At 48.7% G+C, this 23,864-nt stretch overlaps 8 protein-coding genes across 8 annotated transcripts; 5 read left to right on the forward strand and 3 right to left on the reverse strand.

The window, feature by feature from the left end:
- Window positions 1-31: 31 nt before the first annotated feature.
- Window positions 32-3,173, forward strand: M430DRAFT_94984 (hypothetical protein; the record flags this gene model as incomplete). Its single annotated transcript, XM_024869873.1, has 8 exons — window positions 32-140; window positions 194-423; window positions 473-781; window positions 836-1,109; window positions 1,160-1,266; window positions 1,319-1,572; window positions 1,622-2,465; window positions 2,520-3,173. 8 exons carry the CDS (start codon window positions 32-34, stop codon window positions 3,171-3,173), a joined length of 2,781 nt encoding a protein of 926 aa, XP_024723728.1.
- Window positions 3,174-4,070: 897 nt separating this feature from the next.
- Window positions 4,071-5,898, forward strand: M430DRAFT_55942 (hypothetical protein; the record flags this gene model as incomplete). The annotated part of the gene is made up of 2 exons (XM_024868572.1): window positions 4,071-4,490; window positions 4,543-5,898. 2 exons carry the CDS (start codon window positions 4,071-4,073, stop codon window positions 5,716-5,718), a joined length of 1,596 nt encoding a protein of 531 aa, XP_024723729.1. The 3' UTR covers window positions 5,719-5,898.
- Window positions 5,899-6,361: 463 nt separating this feature from the next.
- Window positions 6,362-8,891, forward strand: M430DRAFT_133306 (hypothetical protein; the record flags this gene model as incomplete). The annotated part of the gene is made up of 6 exons (XM_024862291.1): window positions 6,362-6,403; window positions 6,490-6,544; window positions 6,600-6,673; window positions 6,731-7,059; window positions 7,107-8,330; window positions 8,388-8,891. 6 exons carry the CDS (start codon window positions 6,362-6,364, stop codon window positions 8,605-8,607), a joined length of 1,944 nt encoding a protein of 647 aa, XP_024723730.1. The 3' UTR covers window positions 8,608-8,891.
- Window positions 8,892-9,183: 292 nt separating this feature from the next.
- M430DRAFT_15864 (hypothetical protein) lies at window positions 9,184-10,772 on the forward strand (the record flags this gene model as incomplete). The annotated part of the gene is made up of 2 exons (XM_024863341.1): window positions 9,184-9,693; window positions 9,747-10,772. The coding sequence occupies 2 exons, from the start codon at window positions 9,184-9,186 to the stop codon at window positions 10,770-10,772; spliced, it is 1,536 nt and encodes a 511-aa protein (XP_024723731.1).
- An 830-nt stretch (window positions 10,773-11,602) lies between these two features.
- M430DRAFT_24969 (hypothetical protein) lies at window positions 11,603-14,067 on the reverse strand (the record flags this gene model as incomplete). The annotated part of the gene is made up of 2 exons (XM_024865173.1): window positions 11,603-13,682; window positions 13,886-14,067. 2 exons carry the CDS (start codon window positions 14,065-14,067, stop codon window positions 11,603-11,605), a joined length of 2,262 nt encoding a protein of 753 aa, XP_024723732.1.
- A 546-nt stretch (window positions 14,068-14,613) lies between these two features.
- On the forward strand, window positions 14,614-17,086 carry M430DRAFT_24970 (hypothetical protein; the record flags this gene model as incomplete). Its single annotated transcript, XM_024865174.1, has 2 exons — window positions 14,614-15,833; window positions 15,880-17,086. 2 exons carry the CDS (start codon window positions 14,614-14,616, stop codon window positions 17,084-17,086), a joined length of 2,427 nt encoding a protein of 808 aa, XP_024723733.1.
- Window positions 17,087-17,862: 776 nt separating this feature from the next.
- On the reverse strand, window positions 17,863-20,495 carry M430DRAFT_272517 (hypothetical protein; the record flags this gene model as incomplete). Its single annotated transcript, XM_024865560.1, has 7 exons — window positions 20,474-20,495; window positions 19,600-20,392; window positions 19,470-19,550; window positions 19,331-19,417; window positions 18,401-19,277; window positions 17,922-18,352; window positions 17,863-17,865 (listed from the first exon to the last, which is right to left on the reverse strand). The coding sequence occupies exons 1-7, from the start codon at window positions 20,482-20,484 to the stop codon at window positions 17,863-17,865; spliced, it is 2,283 nt and encodes a 760-aa protein (XP_024723734.1). The 5' UTR covers window positions 20,485-20,495.
- A 483-nt stretch (window positions 20,496-20,978) lies between these two features.
- Window positions 20,979-23,571, reverse strand: M430DRAFT_47643 (glycosyltransferase family 66 protein; the record flags this gene model as incomplete). The annotated part of the gene is made up of 5 exons (XM_024867944.1): window positions 20,979-21,249; window positions 21,298-22,459; window positions 22,510-23,184; window positions 23,284-23,307; window positions 23,442-23,571. The coding sequence occupies 5 exons, from the start codon at window positions 23,569-23,571 to the stop codon at window positions 20,979-20,981; spliced, it is 2,262 nt and encodes a 753-aa protein (XP_024723735.1).
- Window positions 23,572-23,864: the final 293 nt, after the last annotated feature.

The following is a 23,864-nucleotide window of genomic DNA, read 5'->3' on the forward strand; positions in this document are numbered from 1 at the left end:
GCCACGCTTCCGAACAAGGCTGTCTGGAATCATGGCAGAAAATGGCTTGCAGATATCAGAAAGCAGCACTGTTGCGCCTCCCAAACCAACGGACACGGAGAACTCACATAGTCGCATCCTCACGGGGAAGCAAGAACACTGTATATCTCAGAGCTCTATTTGATATTAAGCCGTTAAGACTGACAATCCGCAGACCTAAAGCGCGAGCTTATCTCCCAACAAGTCAAATACGAGATTACGGAGCTGAACTCCCCAACCGCATTGCGAAGATTCGGCGCTCCCTTTAAATCTGATTTCGGTGAAGTTTCCCCACTCGATTCCGACCTACCAATCCTGCGGTATCTCTTCGTCCATCATATCCGAGAGTTCCCTTTCTTGGACAAGGCGAAGGAGAAGGAATTCTGGCAAGACAAGCTGCAAGTGGTACGTACGCGTCACTTCAAAAGTGGCTAGTTTTTAACTTATTCTGTAGTTTCTCGAATCCTTTGCCAATAAACACATCTCTTCCTCGGAAGATAGACTTGAGGAGACGAAGCGCAAGAAATTGTCTTTAAAATGCCAGAAACTCGTGGAGTTGATGATGGTTTCGGGGATCCCAACGGCTTCTGGATATGAGGAACGAATACGCTTTTCGGAAATGGAGGTTGTGGATTCGGGGGCGATTGATCAGGGGGTTCTTTCGACGATACCAGAGGGGCATTACATGAATGGTTGGGATGTTAACGTGGCGGGCGTCAGGACTACAATGGTAAAGAGAAACATTAGATACCACAAACATGCTGTAAGTCTAACTGATCTAATAACTTGCGAGACTATGTGCTAATAGCTGAATTAGGAATTCGTTTTACGGGTCAAGAGAAAGGGGGAGCTGGAGTTCTTTGTTGGGAGACGATATGGGGATTTTAATAGACTTCACAAACGTTTACGGACGGAATTGGCAGGCAAGGTCCTCCCTCCGATGCCAAAGAAGAACAAGCAAAGCTCTACGGCCTCGAATCTGATCAGTGGGGTAATGGGAGGCAATGATGATGACGCATCATCTATGTCTTCCGTTTCGACCATGGGCACCGCGGGAGCTGAATCATCTATGAAGAACTTGTCCGTTCGAGGTAAGAGAACTTATTGATCTAACCTTTAACATATATGCTAACTTTCAAAGATCATCGCAGATCTATATCGGCTAGTTCAGTGGGGAGAATCTCACCCCGATCCTCCACGGATGGCCTAAAGCCACGTCTCCCTGCCGCTCAAAAATCTGAAGGAGAGGTCCGACCCCTTTAAAAAGCTGAGAGAAGATACCAAGCTAATTCACGTCTAGTCTGTTACGTTATGGCGTGAAAATCAGCGGATATCATTACGAGCCTTCCTCCGCAGCCTTCTCAGCAACACCCAAATTGCACATACAAGAGCTATTCAAGATTTCTTGACCTTGCAACCAATCACGCTCAAGGATGAAGATGTGGAAGATATTTCACGGCGAAAATCCATGGATGAAAAGAGAGTTGAAGAACAAAAGAGATTCTATGAAATCGCGAGGAAGCGTGCTGCAGAGCTGGATGTCTACATGGAGGAGTATGTCCGTTCCTTGAGACCAAAAAATCCGAGCCCTGACAATCTGCAGATTCCGGCGTGATATCGTTGAGACTAACGGCCTCACTAAATTGTTCAAGGAGATCAAGGAAAAGCCAACGATTCAGGATCTCAGCGTGCAGTATCAGAAATTCGCCGAATGGCTTCGTATCGAAGTTGCTGCGACCATTTACCATCTTTTCCTGGCAGAGGACAATTCGCCCGAGCTCTTTGCACAGGCGAAGAAAATTCATTCGATGGTTCCATATACAATCATGAAGAACGCAATTCGGATTGCCAACCCTGCTGCTGTTATGTCCAGCATTTTAGATATATTCCTAGCCCAACCATTTGGTGCCAGATCGCTTATGCAACGGATATTCTCTATGACCTTGAACGATGGCATCCGGAGCTTCCAGAGATCCATCGATGCCCTTGTAGCAAAGATTGGAGAACCTGTCTTTTGCCAAAAACTAAAGAAGTTCACCGATGGTCCGGAAGACATCAAAAATCAGATCAGAAAGGAGTCAACAACTGATGATGTGGATTTGATTGTGGTCATTCTTCGATCCGAGCTCATTGAACCTCCACTAAACTCGCAGCAAATAGGCAAAATTTTCAATGCATATGTTGCGTGGAATAATGCTGTGGATAATGTGGATGAGGAAATGAAGCAAGGCGCCCAGTTATTTTCATACATGAAGCAGCTTTTGAAGCTGTATACAAGGCAACGGGATAAGGCTATGATGCTTAGCATGATCGAGGAGCCTGTCACTCTCCAGCTGTTGAAGGACTTGTTTACCATCTTCTACGAGCCACTGGTCCGCGTCTACAAATCGGCAAACGTCTACAATAGTCTCACAGACTTTTCCGTCTTTGTCGACGATATGATTCAAGTACGTACTACTTTCTATTAACAGCCGTGCTTCTGGACTAACTTCAAAATTCAGGTAGTCGAAACATGCCGTGACCAAGATGTCACCGCCGACCCCAACCAGACCGTGCAAGCTTTTATCGACTTGTGCCAGCGCCACGAACACAATTTCTACAAATTTGTCCACGAGGTCCACACGCATGACAATGGGCTATTCACCCAACTCATGGCCTGGATAGAAGGGATCCTCGAGTTCCTACGTAAAGGCCCCAAAGGCGGAAAACTAGATATGAACGCCCTGTTTGAGGGCGCTTTATCGGTCGGGCAGATAGACAAAGATAAAGCCATATCGGAAATTGACGCCTTGATTTCCTGGCAAGAGGCGCGCAAAAAATGGCACCAAGATAAAACCCGGCAGAAGATGGCTGCAGAAGGCGGTGGCTCTATGGGCGTGGAGGCGCTACCGGGGCAGATGCAGTTTAGAAGCACCGATTTTGGGGTAGACCAGATGGATTTGCAGGATATGAATTATGAGAAGGATAGCAGTGAGGATGATGAGAACGATAGCGATGATGATTTGCATCCGATCGCGGCCGAGAGGAAGAGGAGAGCGAGAAGGCAAGATCGTCTCCGACGGACAGCGGGTGAACCGACGAAACCAGAAGTGGCTGAGGTGGAGAAATTGCGAGATAGCTTTTTGAGTATGTTGAGGATGGTCCTCGCTGAGTAGACTTTAAGTGGTGGCAAGGGATGGGAGACGGATTGAAGTTTTTATTTCTTTGGCAACTGGTAAAATGGAAAGGAAGGGGTAGGATTGGGACGAACGGGCCACAACTTCATAGAGGTCGCCTGATGGGGAATGCTTGCCTATGGGTTAGGCAATGCACGGCATGGGTTATGATAGACTGATGAGGTACGAACGAGTATGAATAACATTACATTCCTCTTTATACGGCGGTAGTCGCCGGATTGGAAATCTTGCTTGTGAAGGTGGCGTATGCTGTTGAGAGACACAAAGAGGCTTTTAGAGTGTCGAACATAGACCTATGATTTGAAGTGCAGCCATCTCATACCTGCCTTTTCAAAGGTGGACCCCAGCTCTCGCTGATTGATTATTTCTAGGGTTCTTTTTTTGGTCTTCTTTGATAATCCTGTTTTCGGTCCTCGCAAACTCGATCATGAGTTTTGGAAGACGATGGTCTGGATGTATCACATTTCAATTCCCTTATTCTCTCGACAGAGGGAATATTTATTCCAAGTTGCCGACCACTTCTTTTGAGCCTTAAAGTTTTCGGATCCACAATTAGACATATGGGCTTGCTTGACTTTATCTCTCTGCCAAATTTGTGGATTCCGGAGTTCCGTTTCCGTCAACATGATCAAAGATTCTGCATTGCTGACATTCCCCTTAATGCTTTGGCTCGAATCCTTTTCTACAAAGAAACAAGTGCATTTAAATACTTTTCTACATGTCGAAGATGAAGGAAGATATTGGTAGTCAGCTGCTTGATTCTCTCCGTAGCTCTTTCCCAATCTTTGGTTTTGATTTTAAATAAGGCTTGAACCTCAGATATAACTCCATCCCTTCATTCAGTCATCTTAGTACTTTCCAGTTGTTACGGTCAATATGTCCAATACGGACCTAGACATTTTGCGCTTTATCGAGGAAGCTCCCTGGCTAGTCGAGGGAAGAACAGCAGCTCAGCTGATATGGGCTGTCCCTATAACTCTTGAGTCATTCTTGCGTGGTTACAAATTCCATCGTCTTTGGTACAGAACTATGGACGCCTTCAGAGATTGTTGGATCGTTCCAAGGGGAGATGGAAGCGATGAGAGAGTCAGCATATTACCAGAGGAGATCTTGCGTATGATTGAGTTCCACGTAAAAGGCGACGCACGAGAGGCTGCAGCTGAAGAAGCCAGTATGTTCATCAATCATGTATCGGAATCACCAATGCCCACACAAGCAGAAATTTTGAGGAACTTGCAAAGTCAACTTCAGGAGCCACTGGAGTTACTAGATGAGGACAATCTATCGAAACAGAAGGTAAGATATAACCCAAATTGAGGGTTGTGATTCAGTTACTGACACGCTTTAGATCCAGCGTTATATGGCCCATATGTTTACTCTTACAATTTCGCCTGGCCTATCGATGACTTATTACGAAACTGAATATACCCGCCTGACGCACGTACTTCTGTGTATTCCATGGACCTTGACAGAGGTGTCTCGTTGCGAGGGTGAACTATTGCTGGAAGAACAGGGCGACATTAAAACGAGATCCAGGAACATGGCAACCCATATTGCGAACGGAGTCATGGATCGACAGGGATGGAAAACTGCCTCAGACCAGAACATCGCCATTGTGGATCCAGACTACGTTACGCTGTCAATGGATAAAGTGCTACGAATCAATCTTGCAATTGCGGAAATGGAGCTTGAAGTCATGAAAGATTTTGAACTTCTTCGTCCCAGACCACCGGGCCATTCTGAAGGTCAAGAGATGGTACAATCGAATGAGCTCTTCCGCCTAGCAGCGAATCACTGCTACCTCCCCGACGACGAAGCCCGAGAAATCAACAGGGAACATTTCGGCGATGACTCGGATACCGAGAATAGAGAGCTCGAGCTTGGCGATGAGAACTATTTCTCGGACGACTCGCTCGGCCCTGAGTATAGCGAGCGTATGAGGAAGCAACATCAGGCTTCGTATCGCAAAATCCTCGACATCCGGCCGCAGCCCTGGCCATTCAAGATTGATGAGCGGTATGGGAAACTGTGGCAGCCGAGACTCTTGCTTAAGCATTCCTCAGAGCTGAATGCCTGGGAGCGAGAGCCAGAGCCACAGCCCGAGCCAAGACAACAGCAAGAACCAATGCCACAGCAAGAGCCAGTGGAGCTAGACGCTGGACCCGTGTATTTCCCATACGTTGCTGCTCCGCCACGAGATCAGGATACCCCGAAACCATTCCTCACAGAGGAGCATAAACAGAGACTTGCGATCCTTCTCACCCCTTTCCTGAAACGGGTGAAGGTGATCATACTTGCACTGGGCACCTGCTGCTACGCATTCATGGCTACTCTTACGCTATGCTCAGACCACTTGGCCATAGCTACATTTCTGACGGTCTGGTATATACACTCTATTAGACTCATCTGCAACGGGTCCCGAGCTGGGTTTATGGGGATAGTGGGTCTTGTGGTTTGTGGGTTGCTCGCGTCGAAGTATGAGACCGTGGCTTTGCTCTTGGGGCTTGTAATACCGAGGATGTAGTAGGGCGGTTTACTTACTATGGAGAGAGCAACAACGGTAGAAGCAGATGCAAACGGGGTTGGACAATGGGATATTCTTGAAATGGAGCACTGGCTTTATGTTCTTCGGATGGGAGGATGTCAGGAAAGTCATACTCAAGAGCCTAATTTGCTATAGTGATGGGCAGGTCTTTCGCAACAGTATAAAAGTAAATTGGAAACCTTGGATCTAGAGAAGACTTCTTCTTTTCTTACTTTTCTCCTAAGCATCTGGAAGCCGAGCAAGGGGGTGAGAGTAGGTAGTACGGGCAAAGGGGGATGGGGATATGATGTAGCTGTATAATAGCCTTGACGCCCTTTATCAATCCAACCGGCTCTTCCCGCTCCCAGCTGATTGATGGATATAATAATATTGCTGCCTGAGGCCCCCAAAATATGACCGCGATTTCCCGGAAGCGCACCTGAAGCTTCGGCTCCTGCTCGGCACAGGGAAGTTCGTAAGCAAATATGAGCGACATCATGATTGGTCCATTCGCCGCTCGGAAGCGTACCGCAGTAGCATTTCGAATCGTCGACATCAGTTTATCGATCCAGACTTGCTTTCAAATTCACATCCCCCAATCTCCTCTCCCTCCTTCTGCCATTCTGGTGCAATCCTTCCCAGTATGTCTTCATTCGCCATGCGACGGTTTGCTGCTGGCCCTTCGGTATGTGGAAGCCCCCCTCCTCAATCATACACGTGAAAACCTCGGCGTGAAATGCGGGTAAACAGTGCTAACCAGCTCTCGTGCAGTTTTCGAAGGCATTGAAGAGCCAGACGAGAGCCTTCTCTTCAACTAGACCTGCAGGTATTTCACCCATTCAATTGAATCTCAATCAGGGACTTCTGGCTGACTCCCTTAGCCCGAATCATAACACACGCGCCCCTCCGAGCAAAGGAAGCGTCACCATTTGTTAGCAACAAATACCCCGTCATCGTATGTAACTCGGACAATCCGGCTTGGATGGGGACACAGAGCTGATGAATATCGCAGGACCATGAATACGATGCGATCGTTGTCGGCGCTGGTGGTGCTGGTCTGAGAGCTGCCTTCGGTCTTGCCGAGGCTGGTTTCAACACTGCCTGTATATCTAAGCTCTTCCCAACCCGAAGTCACACTGTTGCCGCACAAGGAGGTATCAATGCTGCTTTGGGAAACATGCACGAGGATGATTGGAGATGGCACATGTACGACACTGTCAAGGGTTCAGATTGGCTCGGAGACCAAGATGCTATCCACTACATGACGAGAGAGGCACCCCAATCTGTTATCGAGTTGGAAAACTACGGTTGCCCATTCTCAAGAACAGAAGACGGCAAGATGTAAGATGCAATCGAGGGAGTTGTATTGGCTATGCTAACGTTCGTAGTTACCAACGTGCTTTCGGTGGCCAATCGCAAAAGTACGGAAAGGGTGGACAGGCCTACCGATGCTGCGCTGCTGCTGACAGAACCGGACACGCTCTTCTTCACACACTTTACGGCCAGTCTCTGCGACACAACACAAACTACTTCATCGAGTACTTTGCGCTTGACCTGATCATGGAGGATGGAGAGTGCAAGGGTGTCATCGCCTACAACCAAGAGGATGGTACTCTGCACCGATTCCGCGCACACAACACTGTCTTGGCTACCGGTGGTTACGGACGTGCATACTTCAGTTGCACATCTGCACACACTTGCACTGGTGACGGAATGGCCATGGTTGCCCGTGCCGGTCTCCCTAACCAAGATCTCGAATTCGTCCAATTCCACCCCACTGGTATCTACGGAGCTGGTTGCTTGATCACTGAGGGTGCTCGTGGTGAGGGTGGATACCTCCTCAACTCCGAGGGTGAGCGATTCATGGAGCGATACGCACCAACTGCCAAGGATTTGGCCAGTCGTGACGTCGTTTCTCGATCAATGACCATGGAGATCAGAGAAGGTCGTGGTGTTGGTCCTGACAAGGATCACATCTACCTCCAACTCAGCCACTTGCCTCCCGAGATCCTCCACGAGCGTCTCCCAGGTATCTCTGAGACCGCTTCTATTTTCTCCGGTGTCGATGTCACAAAGCAACCCATCCCTGTCCTTCCTACCGTCCACTACAACATGGGTGGTATTCCTACTAAGTACACTGGTGAGGTCCTCACTGTTGATAGCGAGGGTAAGGACAAGGTTGTCCCAGGTCTGTTCGCTTGCGGTGAAGCCGCTTGCGTGTCAGTCCACGGTGCCAACCGTCTGGGAGCCAACTCCCTCCTTGACTTGATTGTCTTCGGTCGTGCTGTCTCGCACACTGTCCGCGACAACTTCGAGCCCGGAATGCCCCACAAGGAGATCAGCGCCGATGCTGGAGCTGAGTCCATCAGCGTTCTGGACCAAATCAGAACTTCCGATGGACCAAAGAGCACCCACGAGGTCCGTCTCGCTATGCAGAAGACCATGCAGACTGATGTCAGCGTGTTCCGAACACAAGAGAGTTTGGACGAGGGTGTCAGAAAGATCAACGAAGTCGACCAAACTTTCAAGGACATTGGTATCAAGGACCGAAGCATGATCTGGAACTCCGACTTGGTTGAGACCCTGGAACTGAGAAACTTATTGACTTGCGCGTAAGTATTCCTCTGTCTTGTAAATGAGAGCCTGCATATCTAACCGTTGGAATGTAGTACACAAACTGCCACCGCCGCCGCCGCGAGAAAGGAATCTCGTGGCGCACACGCCCGAGAGGACTACCCCGAGAGAGACGACAAGGAGTGGATGAAGCACACCCTCTCATTCCAAAAGCAGCCACATGGAAAGGTTGACCTGACATACAGATCAGTGGTTGCTAACACACTTGATGAGAACGAGTGTGCGGCCGTTCCTCCTTTCAAGCGTGTCTATTAGAGAAAGTAATTTTTCTTTGCCGTTTCTGGGCTGGAATATGGTGGGGGTTAAGCCCACTGCTGTAGCATAGGTGCTTTAGTGGAGTCGTATAGTATATAAAGTTTGTGCCTGTACGTATGAAATGCAGATTTTTGTAAAAGCATTAATTAGATTTCTTAAGGTTAATGGTGAAGCCTTCTTGTAAACTCATCGGCGAGGGAGGTGCGAATTGTTTAGACAGATAGTTTTCATAGCCCAACTATGAAACCTTCCCAAGCATAAGACTGCTCCCAGCAAAGGTGTATGAGGGACTGCATCGAGGAGGTTGAATATTGGGGTCGCGACGTCAGACTTCACTCGGCAAAGAACCAATCACTGGCAACTTTTGGTGTGCCAGAATCGAATCGAATAAGGGTGTACATAGCATTAAAGAACATACTTCTGTCCGCGTCTCTTCTCAAAATCCACACCTACTATGATATCAGAAGTAGGATATGTCTTTAAGCTGTTCCTGTGTTTCCAATTTTCTCCGATTTCTCTGAATATTCTGGGCCTTTCCCTTCCCGGTCTCAACAATCAAGTGGAGTGAAAGAGAAGATGAATATCAACAATACGAAGGTTGTCAAATATCCCGAGTTGGGAAATGGGCTCGCTGCAACCCGTGATTTAGAGGCGGGCGAGGTAATTATCAGAATTGCAAAGCCTTTCCTAATAGTAGTCGAGAATGCGGCTTTGGATCGGGTCTGCTCCGAATGTCTTTTCGAGTCCGAAAATGGTCTGAAGAGATGTACTGGATGCAAGGTCGTGCAGTACTGTTCGATCGCCTGCCAGGCAGCGGCGTGGAAAGCGATTCATAAGGAGGAATGCAAGATCTATAGAAAGCTGCCGCAGATTGCACCCACAGCTGTACGGGGCTTGATACAGTTGCTTCTCCGTAAGGAGATTGGAACATCGCCAGATCCGCGTTGGGCAGGGCTTGAAGGACATGTAGCAGAGCTGCAGAAACAGAAACGATGGGATGAAATTGTTCTTCAAGCAAAAGCTGCTGTGGAGTGGACAAAAAGTCCCCAGACCTGCATGGAAACAGCGATCAATATGCTCTGTCGAGTAAGTCATGTGTCTTTCAGATCTCGGACGTCTACATACTTATATATTACTAGATGGCAACCAACGCATTCCGCGTAACGCTGGCAGATAGCACTCCTATCGGTCTATGCTTTGAACCTGTGGTTTCCCTGGCGAATCACTCATGTACTCCAAACGCCACAATCATTTTCGATGGGAGACAGCTGACGTTGCGAACCCTGGATCCAATCAAGAAAGGAGATCAGGTTTTCGTCTCATATATCGACACCACGCAAACACGAGAAGAGAGACGGCACGAGCTGAAGGACCGCTATTTCTTCACATGCCATTGCGAGAAGTGCGAACAAGATGATGGACCCTATCACACATTCCTGAAATCGCAATCGATTCCCTACCCCCCTCTCGATCTCTTCATAAGTCAAGAAGAAATCCGAAATTTCGCACAAGCGCGATGTTCTGACGCCTCCGCCACTAAAGTCCCAGATATCCTCCCCAAAGTCCAAGACCTGCTGACCCGCAGCCGCAATCCATCAATTTCTTCAGCCCAGCAATTCTCACTCCTCCAGACCGCCCTCCGCACCTGCGAGCCCCTGCAACGAACCCAGCAGGTCGCTCAGCCGCCCTACCCGCAAGTCCTGCACGAGCTCTACCTCCATTACCTCTCCGACCAGAGCACCTACACGCAAGCGCTGCGCATCCTCCTCTATCTGTACCTCCACAGCGACGTGTACACGTACCCGCAGCCGCATCACCCGGTGCGGGTCATCCGGCTGTACACGATCGCCAAGCTGCTCCAGAACGTTCCGGAGCTCGGAGACGTGGATTTCATATCCGCGAACCAGGTCTTGCTGCTTTGTGTGAGGGAGCTGGTGAGGAAGAGTCATGGGGAGGAGACGAGCTTTGGGAGGGAGGTGAGGGAGGCGTTGGCGGATGTGGAGGCGGTGCAGAGGACGAGGGGCGGCGTGGGGAGTGCGCTCAATGCGTGGGTTTTGGGGGTGGGTGAGGAAGCCCAGCGCCGTGATGGGAAGGAATATGCGAGGAAGATCTTTGAGGGCTTGAGGGACTTGGCGGGTTCTGCGTTGGATGGGGTTCGGAAATGAAAGCTTGTTATGAAGGGAAAAATAGAAGGAAAAGGGAAAGGGGTATGAATAGGGGTCATAGGGCAAGGGAAAACGGCATGCTCCCATATCCAACCCAACCATACGGCGAAGAAACACCGTGTTACAATCCGAGCCTGTACTGCAGGTAGATACAGCTACACATTCGCGATATACAATTCCGATCGCTCAGCCCTCCCTCGCCAATATCTCCGCCGCCAAGCGTTCCCTATCTCTCAACTTCCTCCTCGTCGTCTCATCCCTCACCTCAGTCCTCGCCTCGTCCTTGCCCCCTTTCGAACCTCCCTGTCCATCTCCATCTCCGTCCCCCTCTCCCTTTCTACAACTCGCCGAAAGTGTCTTATGCTACAGAGAAACAAGAAAAACACAACCTTAGCCATCAAACTTACATATACGCAAGCATTGCAAGAAAGAGTTCACTTACCCTCTTCACGTCCCCAGCGGATTTATAGTACTTCCCACAGATATCGCAGCCGAAAGTCCGCGCCTGCTCGGATGGTCGTTGCTTCGAGGTTTCTGTAGATGGCACGAGCACATTCGTGGGCACAGTCGCGGGTGTGGAGAGCGGTGGGAAGGCGGTTTGCAATGGGCTGTCGGTTTCGATAGAGGGCAGCGGGGTGTCAGGTGCTAGAAGTTAGGCTTAGCGGGCGGGCTCATTTGTTTATGGAGCGGGGGATGATCATTGTAAATATGGAGGGCTGGGGGCGTTGTGGGATACGCTTGGGTGGTCTCTGGATTGGGCTGAAAGATTACCGGTCTCGTCGTCCGCTGGGACGAGTTGCTCGACATCTTTCGCGCGCGAGACCCCCGGATCAATAAGAATGGTTATCAATCTTACCTGCTGAGTTTATCAAGACGTTACTGGAGATCCTACGCTTCATGATTATCGCACCATCTGATGTACGCTTCCGGGTAGAACTCATTAGAGCGTCATCTGTCGTGTTGAGTTCATCAGGAGTATACTGTCTGGCTCGCGCAGGCGTCTTGTTCTCCTTATCTGACGCTGTCCTTTTCGCTTGATATAATTGAGTGCTCGAGTGGATCTTGGGATCTTTGCTCACGGGCGCTGAGCCTTTCAGCTCCTGTTGAAATGAGCCTCCTTCTATTTTATCTGCTGGGGTGGAGACGACGCCGCTGCTTGGCTTGGAGTTCTTGTGTACAGGGTCTGAAGCAGGCTTATCTTGGACTGAATGGTCAATAACGCTGCGAATTATAACCATGGGTGTGGATGGAAGGGGTTTGTTCTCGGAAGAGATATTGGGCAAAGAGGGTGTGCCAGGCTTAGCGGTTGGTCGTCGAAGCCTCTTTGCCGCGGAAAGTTTAGAGGTTGAGTCTATTCGCGTTGACTCTGCAGTTTCTTTAAGCTGGCTAGCAGAAGAGGTGGTTGAACCAGATGCTCTTCTAGGATGTGCAACAGGTTTTCTCCTTTCTAGATTCTCTGAATTAGTAGGTCGCTGCTTAGGAGTAGACTGCATATCATCATTCTGGTTGCTGTTTTCATCCCCATCCTGGTAATTTGATGCCTCATCTTCATACTGAACGTCGTGATGGCTGAGAATAGGTGAGGGTGTGCCGTGATTCGAAGATATGATTATGGGAGATTGTGGCGTTTCGGGCTGGATTTGTGACGGCTCTGTGGTGCCATTCGCCGAATGATCTTTTGCAAGCTTTAGTCTGGTCGAGTGCCTTGGCCTCTTGATAGGGCGTTCACGAGACTCCTCGTCATTGTCCATCAGTCGAGAATGCCTGCGCTTCGGTAGAGATGGTTCTTCCACTTCTCCTTCATACGACGGCTGTCGAACGAGATGTCTACTTATTGACGGCTGAGAGTTTCCATAACCAGAATCTTTGCCTTGACTCCCTAGGAACTCCACATTCCCTTGATCTGAAGGATGACGGCGGGTGGCGGATCTTGTCTCAGGGGCTTTGGCTGCTTGCGAAACTAGAGCCTCCTGTGCTGCCTTTTCCATGGACGAGAACCGCTCTTTCAGGTGTTCAAATTCTGCTTTCAATACATCAACTTCGTTGGCTCTGCTGTTGGCTTCTCGAAAAACCAGGGCCTCCTGTGCCGCGTTTTCCATTGACGAGAGCCGTGCTCTCAGGTGTTCAAATTCTCCTCTCAATATATTGACCTCGTTGGCTGCGCTGTTGGCTTTTCGGACATCATCTGTGAATGTTTCCAGTTTATCCTGTGCTAACCGGGTAGCTTTTTCTGCCAATTTTATGTTTTCCTCTCTCGAGTCAAAGTTCTGCCGTAACCCGTTAACGCTTTGTCGAACCCTTGCAAGATCTTCATGTTTAAGTTCATGTTGCAACTGCTGGGTTTTAGCAAGCTCGGTCCGAAGGGCATCCAGATCCTCTTGAAGAACTGGAAGTTCCTCCCCCTTTAAACTCTCCTGGAATCGACGATGGGCAGCAAGCTCATTCCGAAGCATATGAAACTCTTCTTTAAGAACTGGGAGCTCTTCCTCTTTTAGACTCGCTTGCGATTGACTATGAGCTGCAAGCTCGGTACGAACTTCTTGCATGAAATCTTTGAAAGACTTCAGCTCTCTCTCAATACGGTCAATGGCTCCACCAAACCGATCGATGTCGTTTTGTTGACCTTTGATAGCGTCCGTTGCCCATACTTTGAACTTCTCCAATTCTCGTTGAAGCTTATCGTCCACTGGGGGAGGTAACATGGCACCCTTGGCGATATGTCCCTGGCCAAGAGAGCTAGGAGTTTGAGCTCGAGGGCTTGGTTGCACGGTAGCTGCCCTTCGCACCGCTGGGGGCTTCTTTGCACCAGGATGGGTCAGTGAAAACTTTTTCTGCACTGAAATAACTGCCTCCTCGCCAGTCCGCTCCGATGTCACCGACATCTCAGACAATCTCAATATGAGCTGGTTTCTATTTTACGTCAGTAATGAATTCTGAGTCTGATGTGAGAGTCAGGGGATGACTCGCTTCTTTAAGAGATGTCCTTCAGGAGCACTTTCACATCGTAATCCCAATACTACTTTGCAATTTTTGCAGACCATATCTTGCAAGTAACTGATAGGACCACATTAGCCTTTAAATTTCAATTATCGTCTGAGATTCGGATCACCTACGATCCTTCTATTTGGGTCTTGTCTGTCGCTTTGTAGATGTTGCTCGTGGCCTCGAATCCATTGATGACTGACGCTGGAGGATACACGGGGCTGTAATAGGTGTTTCCAATCCCATTCCAGGAGTTTCTAAAACACCCCAACTCCGACTTGCAGTTGGAACAAGAACATATAACGTTTTCCATGTTGCCGGTCAGATGCGGCGGCTCTGGGCGGCGAGCCTTTGACTTGAGCTTCAAAACAGATTGTTAAAATCCAGCTATGCTAGTGGCTTTGATTTCACTTGAACTAGGACCTATTGAGGTGTGATCCCCAATCATGCGCACCTACTTCTGGATTTAGATGGGGAAGATGTCGGCGGATGTTTAACGCGTCGACGCGACTTCTCGCGCTTATCCTTGGCAGGGTTTGCTGGCTGGCTGTGCCGATGGATTTCTGCTCCAGAATCGACTTATCTTGGTTATAAATAATGAATAGACGGCTCCTGGGAGCTGAGGCTAGCATGAATAGATAACACTGTTGAGCTTAAGCACCAAAAAGGGCCCTGAGCTTCCTGTTCGACTGTTCGACTACGGAGCCTCATCAGCCTTGTCAGCAGCCTTGTCTATATTGGGGTTGGCCCCACTTCTCGCTAACGACGAGGCGCGGTTTGAAGATTTCCTACAAGAAGTTCTACAGTACCAGCCAACCTCCATTCTGTGCCCCTGTGAGCGTGCACAACCTCAATTATCATGGCTTCCGGCGACCATGATGCGGTTGATAACCATCAGCATCGACCATCCGACGCCAGCAAGAACAAAAGGAAGCGCAAGGACCGAGATGAAAGCCCTCCCAATCAATTCGGTATGGCCAATACGCTACAGCTGCTTCGCCAGCCAGATCTCCCAGAATTCAGTCTGACATCTGCAAGATCGTCCAGCAATAATGGGTCGGGTTCGCCAAAGAATGAGGAGGAGAATAAATCCCAAGAATGGCAAACCGTAGAGAATGGACGGCCAACGAAGAAGCCCAAGAAGATACCCCACAAGGATTCAAACAATTATCCAGCGATCACATTCTCGACCAGTTCAAGACTACAATCGCAGATAAAGATCAGTGATATACAAACCTTGGTGTTATACATATTGGCAGATGCTTCAGCGCCACAATTCGTCTCTGTGCGACATCGAAATCAGTTTCGCAAGGTCGTCGTTCTTATGGTTCCGGGTCTGGAGAAATCCATGTTTGATATGGTGGCGGCTGATGGTGATGTTGAGGGGAAGCTGGGAGATACGGAGGCCACCCCAAACAAAAATAAGCCTTCAGGAAAAGATCGCGGTTATTCTTCACCAGATGATTACTATCCTGTCAAACTCATATCAGACAAGTTGCCCGCTGGAATGAAGCCATTTGCAGACATGTTCGAAGAACTGTGGCCTGTTAAGACACCAGGAGACGACAAGTATGCAAGGATGCATTCCCCATTACATGCAATGCTTACAGCGCCAATGCCCAAATCTAAAGAAGAGAAGGATGCAAAAAAGAACAAGAAGGGCGCGTCGCAAGCCCGAGAACCTGCGGGCTGGCAAAACACGCGGACCCGTATTACTGAGTTTCTTCATTCCGCGGAAGAATTACTTGAGAACGACTACACACTCCACCCTGCTATATACGACACTGATATCGAAAAGGCTGCCCTTGCGGAACATAGACTTTCAACGGGTGTCTCACAAAGCCATGGATGGGTTGATACACTGGTCAAGCACTACGATGAAGGCTCTCCGCCAGAAAGTGAGATTGAGAGTGGTAGCTTAACTGCTGGGAGAGATATTCTAGCCATGGATTGCGAGATGTGCAAAACAGGAGACAACGAATTTTCTCTCACGCGCATTAGTCTTGTTAGCTGGGATGGTACAGTCGTCCTTGATGAGCTAGTCAAGCCAGACAATCCCATCATTGATTATCTGACCATGTAAGTGTTCATATCTTGTCTTGGGGCTTAGCTGATCATCCCTTAGGTATTCTGGTATCACAGAAACAATGCTTGCGGAAGTCACTACAACATTGGCAGATATCCAGAAAAAGCTGTTAGAAATTCTCCATCCCCGTACCATCCTAATTGGTCACTCCTTAAACTCCGATCTCACCGCCCTAAAACTCACCCACCCCTACATCATCGATACAGCCATCATCTTCCCTCACCCTCGTGGCCCGCCCCTCAAATCATCATTGAAATGGCTTGCACAGCGTTACCTGAACCGTGAAATCCAAAAAGGACACGGTACGAGCGGTCCAGGAGCCGGTCATGATTCCATTGAAGATGCTCGAACTTGTCTTGATCTTGTGAAGCAGAAATGCGAGAAAGGGAAAGACTGGGGAACTAGTGATGCGCAAGGAGAGAATTTCTTCAAGCGTATTGCCAGAACCGGGGTGAAATACAAGAACCAAGGAGGTTCGGCAATACCCAGTCCTTTGAATGGGAAGTCGAGCGCAGCTGTGGACTGGGGTGATCCAAAGAAAGGAGCCGGAGCGGCCGCCACATTCTCCATTGGATGTAAAAGTGACGAGGAAGTGATGGAGGGTGTTATCCGCGCTACGAAGGGTGATCCTGATGGAAAGGAGATTCCTGGAGGTGGTGTCGATTTTGTATTTGGCAGATTGAGGGAGTTAGAAGCGTTGAAGGGCTGGTGGAATAACAACAAGCTGATGGCTGCTGAAGAGGCTGCGAAGGATGAGAAAGCTGATCCTAAGACGGAGACAGGGGACGCGACAGCATCTGAGGTACAGGGCGGCGATGCAATCGAAGCCACCGCCACTGCCTTAGAAGCAACACTTCCTGTCGTTGCAATTCCCGAAGATATTACCGCTACTGATCCCGCAACCAGCAACCCTCTCCACGTCTCATCCACCAACACTCTCCCACCGCCTGTCCTCTCTTCCCTCTCCCCAGACACGACCATCAGCGAGGCAACGACATCCCTCGTACGTCGACTAAAGCAAATCCACGATGCGCTCCCGCCCTGTACCGCGTTCATAATTTATTCTGGCTCGGGCGACCCGCGCGAAATGAGTCGCTTGCAAGCCATGCAGGCGCAATTCAAGCGCGAGTACAAGATTAAGAAATGGGATCAGCTGAGTGTGAAGTGGACGGATGTCGAAGAGCAAGCTTTGAAAAAAGCGGTGCGCGAGGCCAGGGAGGGTATTGCGTTTATTGGTGTCAAGTAGCATGTCGCATAGTCGTGGTTGGATCAAAGCCCTTGAAACTCTGATTTAGATCAGTGGAGGGAGGCCTGGATATAACTCACTCTACGATACCTATGTAATGTTTGAGTGGTAAGTGGATGGCTCTATGTAAGATGTGGCATGCCTGCATTGACTAGATCAACAAAAAAACAGGTACCAATCCACTAATGGGAAGGCCATTCCAATTCAAACTTCTTCACGTGTCATGTATCGCCAATTCCCACAGCGCGGATTCTGTGAGATTTTGTCTGGTACGGTGGCATATTGATTGGGCTATCGGCCCACTCTTCTCTTGCCCAGCTAGGACCAGAAGTGAGGCAATTCGGAAGCGGCCTATAACGTACCAATAAAAGAGGCTATACGTAGATTAGGCGTGGCAGAATTGTATTGGGAACGCTTCCAATTAAGGAGCTGGATTCAGGGGCTCAAGGCGGGCGAGCTCACGAGTGAACCCCTCAAGGAGTGCAGTTAGTGGACGATAGTGATGAAGGATGATTAGTAGTCCTAGTCAGTGCTTATAAAGGTCTCTATGACTGCTCGTCCGTATGCCTCGTGCATGAGGCTGAGTCCCATGAAGTACTGCCTAAACACTCTAAAATTCAAGAGTCTCGCATTGCCCAGTAACTAAACTAGGAGAGTTGGACTATTATCCTGCTCAAGTATGACAGGTATTCCCCTTGAATTTAGCTTACAATTGCACTGCCTCAACTCGCATCTTCTTTCTTCCGAATAGAGCGATCTCACAGTATTGAACTTCCTTACTGTAGTCTTATGCTTAGTTCCATCCTCCGGTATTCCAATGTCCCCTCCCACTCACCATTCTGCCCTCACTCTCAGTCCAGGCCTCCGCAACCTCCTCCACCGAGTCCTTACTCCGGAATGAAACGTGTTTCGCTTCAGCTTCCACCAGATTCTCTATCTTATCCAGACCATTAATAAGTGTATCGATATTGCAATAGAATGGATCTGATTCCATTGAGTGTATCGAAGGGGCATAGACCTTTTCGGTTCCGCCATCCGTAGCTTCTCGGACAAACGGTGATCGATGATTATTAGATCTGCTTCTACTTCGGTTTTGTCTCGGTTGACGTGGGAAATCTCTTTGTACGGCGTTGCCTTTTCGTACTTCGGACATTCTACGGGCTGCTTCGTCGTCGTCGATGCTGATAGTGTATGGTGATGACCAAATGTCGTGAAGGGTTGATGGGGGCGTGGGAACGCGTGGGAGGCGATCAGAAGGTGACATGTCTAGTGAATATTAGAGTGTAACAAAGAAAAGGGGATGGAAAGACATACAGGACCAGGCATATCCTGCGCCAGCCTCAAAATCTCCCAATTCCGAGTCTCGTGGCCGATCATAACGGTAAGTAGTTTGTTGTTGACTGGGACCTCTTTGAATAGGCTCCTCCATGGCTTGAAAAATATTATCCTCTGCCCAGACGCCTTCATAATGAGCATAATCTTCAGCTGGAAACCTCTCGGTTCTGCGTCGAGGTCTCAAATCAACTCCATCGTTGTGTTCGTCCTCTCGGCGTCCTCCTTCAACGTTGGACGGCATTCCCGGACTGTATGCATATTCCTCAGCGGCGAAACTCGTGTTGTCTCCGGATCGCTGGTGGATGGGGTGTGGAGCTTCCCAAGGAGGTACAATGCCGTCATTTGGGTGTAAGCGCTCATAGCGACGACGCTGCGCAGATCGTTGGGAACGAGATGAGCTTGATTCAAAGCTGTTCTCTTTATTGGCCATCGTTGAACGGGGAGCTGTTCCTTCGTGTCTTCTAGGTCCCTGTGAATATCGGGCAGGCTCATGAATAGCTTCTTCCATATGCTGGACAGGACTTGGTCTGCCATAACTCCTATTCACCTCCTCGGGGTAAAGACGGGACTCGGGTGCCGATACATATCGGTAGAAGGAATGAGGAGATCCATGGGTTCCTTTGGGCACCTGTCTATGTCGTATGCTCTCTGGTATGCTGTCACGCTCCTGTCGACCTCTTGATCGAGATCTTCCAATGATAGAGTGACCAACTAATGGCGACAGAGGTCGTCTTGAGATTTCGGATTCGTCTATTCGCAGACGGGTCCTTCCTCTGGGTGCACTCTCTTCTTCAGAATGTTCTTCCTCGACGATGATTGTATCTTCTTCCAGGTAACTTTTGGTCTTCTTGTTCTTCTATTACTCAATCAGTTTAAACCACAAACCTAGGGATATCAGGGAATCCTCACGTTCTTGTGGAGAGGACGTCGTTCTTCTGAATGTTCCTCTTCCACAATGATATCATCCTGCGGTATTGGCTCAACCTCTATCTTCTTCTATCACAATATCAGTACTAAGTTAATAGTTCGCAAGTGCGTGCAGCCTTACCTTTTTAGGTCGAACCTTTTGCTGCGTCTTGGATGTTTGTGATTCTGACGATTCATCCTCACTCAAACTTTTGCTCGACTTCTAATCTGGCGTCAACGCAAGTCAAGAAAGTACTGCCAAACAAACCTACCTTGTGATGTTTCTTTCTATTTGCCTTCTTCTTGTTCTTGCTCCTATGCTTGCCTCGACCTCCACTGCTCGAGCTGCTCGAGCTGCCTGTTGAGCTAGCGTCTCTCCTACATTTCGCACAGAATTCTGGAGTTGGGGTATCTCCTGGTTTGATAGGATGTTCAGCATGATATCTCTTGGATCGTAATTCTCTGCAGTTTGCACAGATATGTTTTGTGATTGGGACCGTGGTCTTCGAACTCAATCCTTCGTCCTTGCGGTTATTGTTCACGGTGGTTGAGGATTCCTTGGGGGCGTTATCACCACTTATCGATTTATAGTGAGCATCAATAAGCCTGAGCTGATCAAAATCCACTCTGGTTGGCTGGGGTTGTGCCGCCGTATATTGGGCTGGTTGTTGGATTGGTTGCTGGATCTGTGGCGTTTGTATGAAACTCGGCGTCATTGAGAAGACATGTTGAGAAAGAGGAGTCGAGTATGTGAGGTACTGCTGGGGAGTATATGGCAAGCCAGTGATCATCAAGGGGTTCAGTACTGGTCTTTCCAGTGACTGGGCTCGTCTGTGTACAACCCTACTTCTGACTCCGAAGGCCTCCCCCAAGAAGTCAATGGCAGCCTCTCTAGGCTTGGTCACCTCTCTAGTTCCAGCAAGGGCAATAGCCTTGATAGTTTTGTCGCTCTTCCCTCGTGCCATGACAAGTCGACCATTGACCTTTGTAATGTATGGCCTGCCGGCCGGAATGAATGTCTCCATATTAGAGTTACAGTCCCTCCTCCTGCGGGAAGGTCCGTAGCTAAAGGAGATACGTTAGATCGAAGGTAGAGTTGATGGGCCGATAGAGTTCAGATGGAACTTCAGGTTGGCATTAACTTACAGTGTGAGCATTCGTTCTCCTGATGAAGCAGCTGTCTAGCTGCGGCGGATAACTTCGTTGTTGTATTCGGAAGAAGTATGGATGAAAGAGCAAAAGTAGTAGCACGTAGTGGATGGAAGAGCAACAGTAGTAGCACGTAGCACGTAGTGTGAAGGGAGTGTTGTCGAGAGTTGACAGTTGAGTCGAAATTGTAACTAGATCGAACAGACGATACGTCAGGTAGGGAAGGAAAGTGAATTTTCCTTTAGTAAATCCAGGAACGACCAAAACCACTACAGCCTAACAACTGTACACGCAGAATATTCGGTAACAGCTCCCTTTCATTATTCACCTTCTATCTATCGAGGAACCAGACGTAAACTCACTTGTTAAACACACATCATTACAGAAGACCTTATCAGACTTGTGTATCAACAGCTCACTCGAGGCCAGCCAAGTATATGAATAAGGTACATTCTACTAGACACTTTTATGAAATATGATACAAGGGCCGTGACTTCCCATTTTATTCAGTCCTTAAAACTTTTGGGCCTCTCCTCTTTGTTGTCTTCTTCTTCTTGTTTCCTCTTTCAAATGACGCTGCCGATGCGTGGTCTCTGCCGACGTTATCAAGGTCCTTGACCTTGTAGATTCGGATAATCCAGTTCTCACTCGTGAAAGCCTCCTCTACTGTGTTGAGGACAGGTCCAACTTCTGGCATTCTAACACCACGTACTCTATCCTGAGCCTGTCCAGGGGGGAAAAGCGAGTTGTAGTTATAGTATGACATCTTGTACCTGGAAATTATTAGTTACGATTCCATGTGATAAAATAATGCCTCTTACATCAAGCTGTCCTTCATAGTTTGAGTGGCTCCATCATCCACTCTGTACTCTCCCCTATCGGTGAAGAAGTTGCGCTCCTTCACCTCGTCAGGCCAAATGCCCTCAGCAATTCGGACCATCCACAGAAACTTGTTGATATCATCTCCAGAATAACCAAGGAGACCACCGAAGACAACGAGGACATAGTCCACCTCATGTTGACGCATGATTGGATAGCTGACCTCTTCCTTAGAGCTCATAGCCTTTCCAACGGTGGCAATGTGGGTATTGTTCCATGTGTTGTTATCGACGAGTGTTGGTCTATCAGCCATGCCGCCAATTTGGTAACCGTAATCCCACCAAGACATGATTTTGGCATCTTCTGGGGTGTTCTGGCGCAGCCATTGATATGCCTCTCTGTAATCATCAATGATGTGCTGACTTCCATCTGGCATTCTGCTTGCCAAAACAACAGAGGGGGATGAATAAGCATTAGAAGTGACCCAGGTGCAGTGAAGGACAAAGACTAAGAGGTACACAGACAAGGCGCCAACCACAGAGTATTTGGAGAAATGGGTGTAGATACCAACAAAAGGTTCGCGCATAGCGCGTATGCCCTCTTGTTTGACCTCTTGTTTAGTAGCCTTTTTGCTGCTAGATGCGTCGGTAGGAGCAATATTTCCAGGTTCTTCGGGAGACTTAATGGTAAGGTATGTGTCCAAGATTTGTGATGCTGCCAATGCTGCAGCAACACAAACAATAGGAGTGAGAGTAAGCATCAATCGGACCATGACACCAGAGAAGTAACTGGCAAGGATAGCATAGACGACAACAAAGACTTGCTCGTCATTCAGCTTGAGGAAGCAGAGGTAGACTCCGGCTGGGAAAAGCCAGATGAGGAGGTTGAGATCAAAGAAAAATGCCGGCCAGGCTGTTGGCTGATGTTCCGACACTGAGGCGATGATAGGAATATGAATCTTGGCGTATCCGGTATCCCATAGAGAGTAGAATCGACCAGTCCAGGGAGCGATCACACCAGTTACGGTGAGTAGAACAAGCCCAGCGAAAGCAATGGCGAAAACAGTAAGCCCAAATCCAATGGCCAAACTCTTGAACTGCTTGCTTGGAACAGCCGAACGAACGAATTCGACAGCGCCGACTAGTTGGAGAAGTCCGAAAATGCCTAGAGAGAAATGAGCTACATTCTGCCACAAAGACCTTGATCAAGCTTACCCAGAGCAGACATATGTTCGCTACTGCGAATTGGTAAGAAACCAACGAAAGGAATCTGCATGCTTGCCAACGTCCCAAGAGCATACCACGTGCAGTAACTGACGTATAATCTCGGGCCGAAGCGTCCCATCAAAATCAACACAAAAACGTGCAGAGGGATTAAATTGGTAATGAAGACATATCCACCCCAAGCAGAAACCATGTAGCCATAGGACAAGGCGCAGAGAGCGCCCCAGAAAGCCGAGCCATTCTTGAGAGCCTTAATCCAGAGGAAGAAAGTGAACACCAGAAGGAAAATAGCAATCGCCTCGTTATCGTAGCTGCCAGCAACTGATCGTGAAATATAACCCGGCGCAATTCCCATGAAAATAGCGGCGAGAAGGCCAGCCGAAGGAGATGTGGACATCTCGTTCGTGAAAAGGTATGTCGCGAACGCTGTTAATCCAGAGAAGCCCGGCGCAAGCAACACACAAATATTTCGGATATCAACCGGAATCGTCAGTGCTCGAAGTGCATGGTATATGGCACCGCTGGTCACCATAAGACCTGGATACAGAGTTCCTCCCGTAACTCGACCAAGCGGGTGCCATGTTCGATCATCAAACCAATCCCAGAAATCGTAAAATCCATGTGTGACAAGGTATTTTGTTGCTCGGAAGTTAAACCACGGGTCGACTGTATATTTGTCAGTTCAGCGAAACTTCCATATCTGAGGTGGAAGTGAAACATCGGAACTAAGAGGAGCTTCCGTGGTGTGAGGGGGTTTAAACTGACATTCGTGGATGATACTCTCGAAACCTATAATTGTCAAGTCAGCAGAAGCACACTTAGAGACCCAGAAGTGACCAGTTTTTGGACATTAGCAGAATTGTCAATGCTGGCGCAGAGAAGACAGCGTTGGAGCGTTTCGAGTTGAGAAGAGGCATACGTACGAATAACTGAGAACAGACGACTAGCGATGGCGGCGGCTGCAACTAAACACAAAATTGTGATTCTTAACAGGCCCCTAGTATTCCTCGCCGTACTCCCCTTGAAAAGGGAATCAGCAGTCGTGCCCGTCATCGTCACCGTTGAAGAAGACAAGTTGATGCGGGAATTGGGGTATATCTGTCTGTTCGCTCGAGCTTCCGCGTCAAGTGCCAAGAGGTACCGGGGGTTACTTTAATCCGCGACCGAAGCCTTCTGGCCTCAGGCACATTTGACGTGCTCTGCAAGGCCGAAAGATAAGTAATAAGGTACGAGTATCTGCCAGGAATTCATGCTCTCTCCCAGGCGCTGAGAAATCAAAAATTGGCACTTTGTCATGATGTAGATCTGTAGCCGGTCTTCCCAAGAGCGTCCTGCAGTCTCTGCTC

Source organism: Amorphotheca resinae, assembly GCF_003019875.1.
Source record: "Amorphotheca resinae ATCC 22711 unplaced genomic scaffold M430scaffold_2, whole genome shotgun sequence".
NCBI lineage: Eukaryota > Fungi > Ascomycota > Leotiomycetes > Helotiales > Amorphothecaceae > Amorphotheca > Amorphotheca resinae.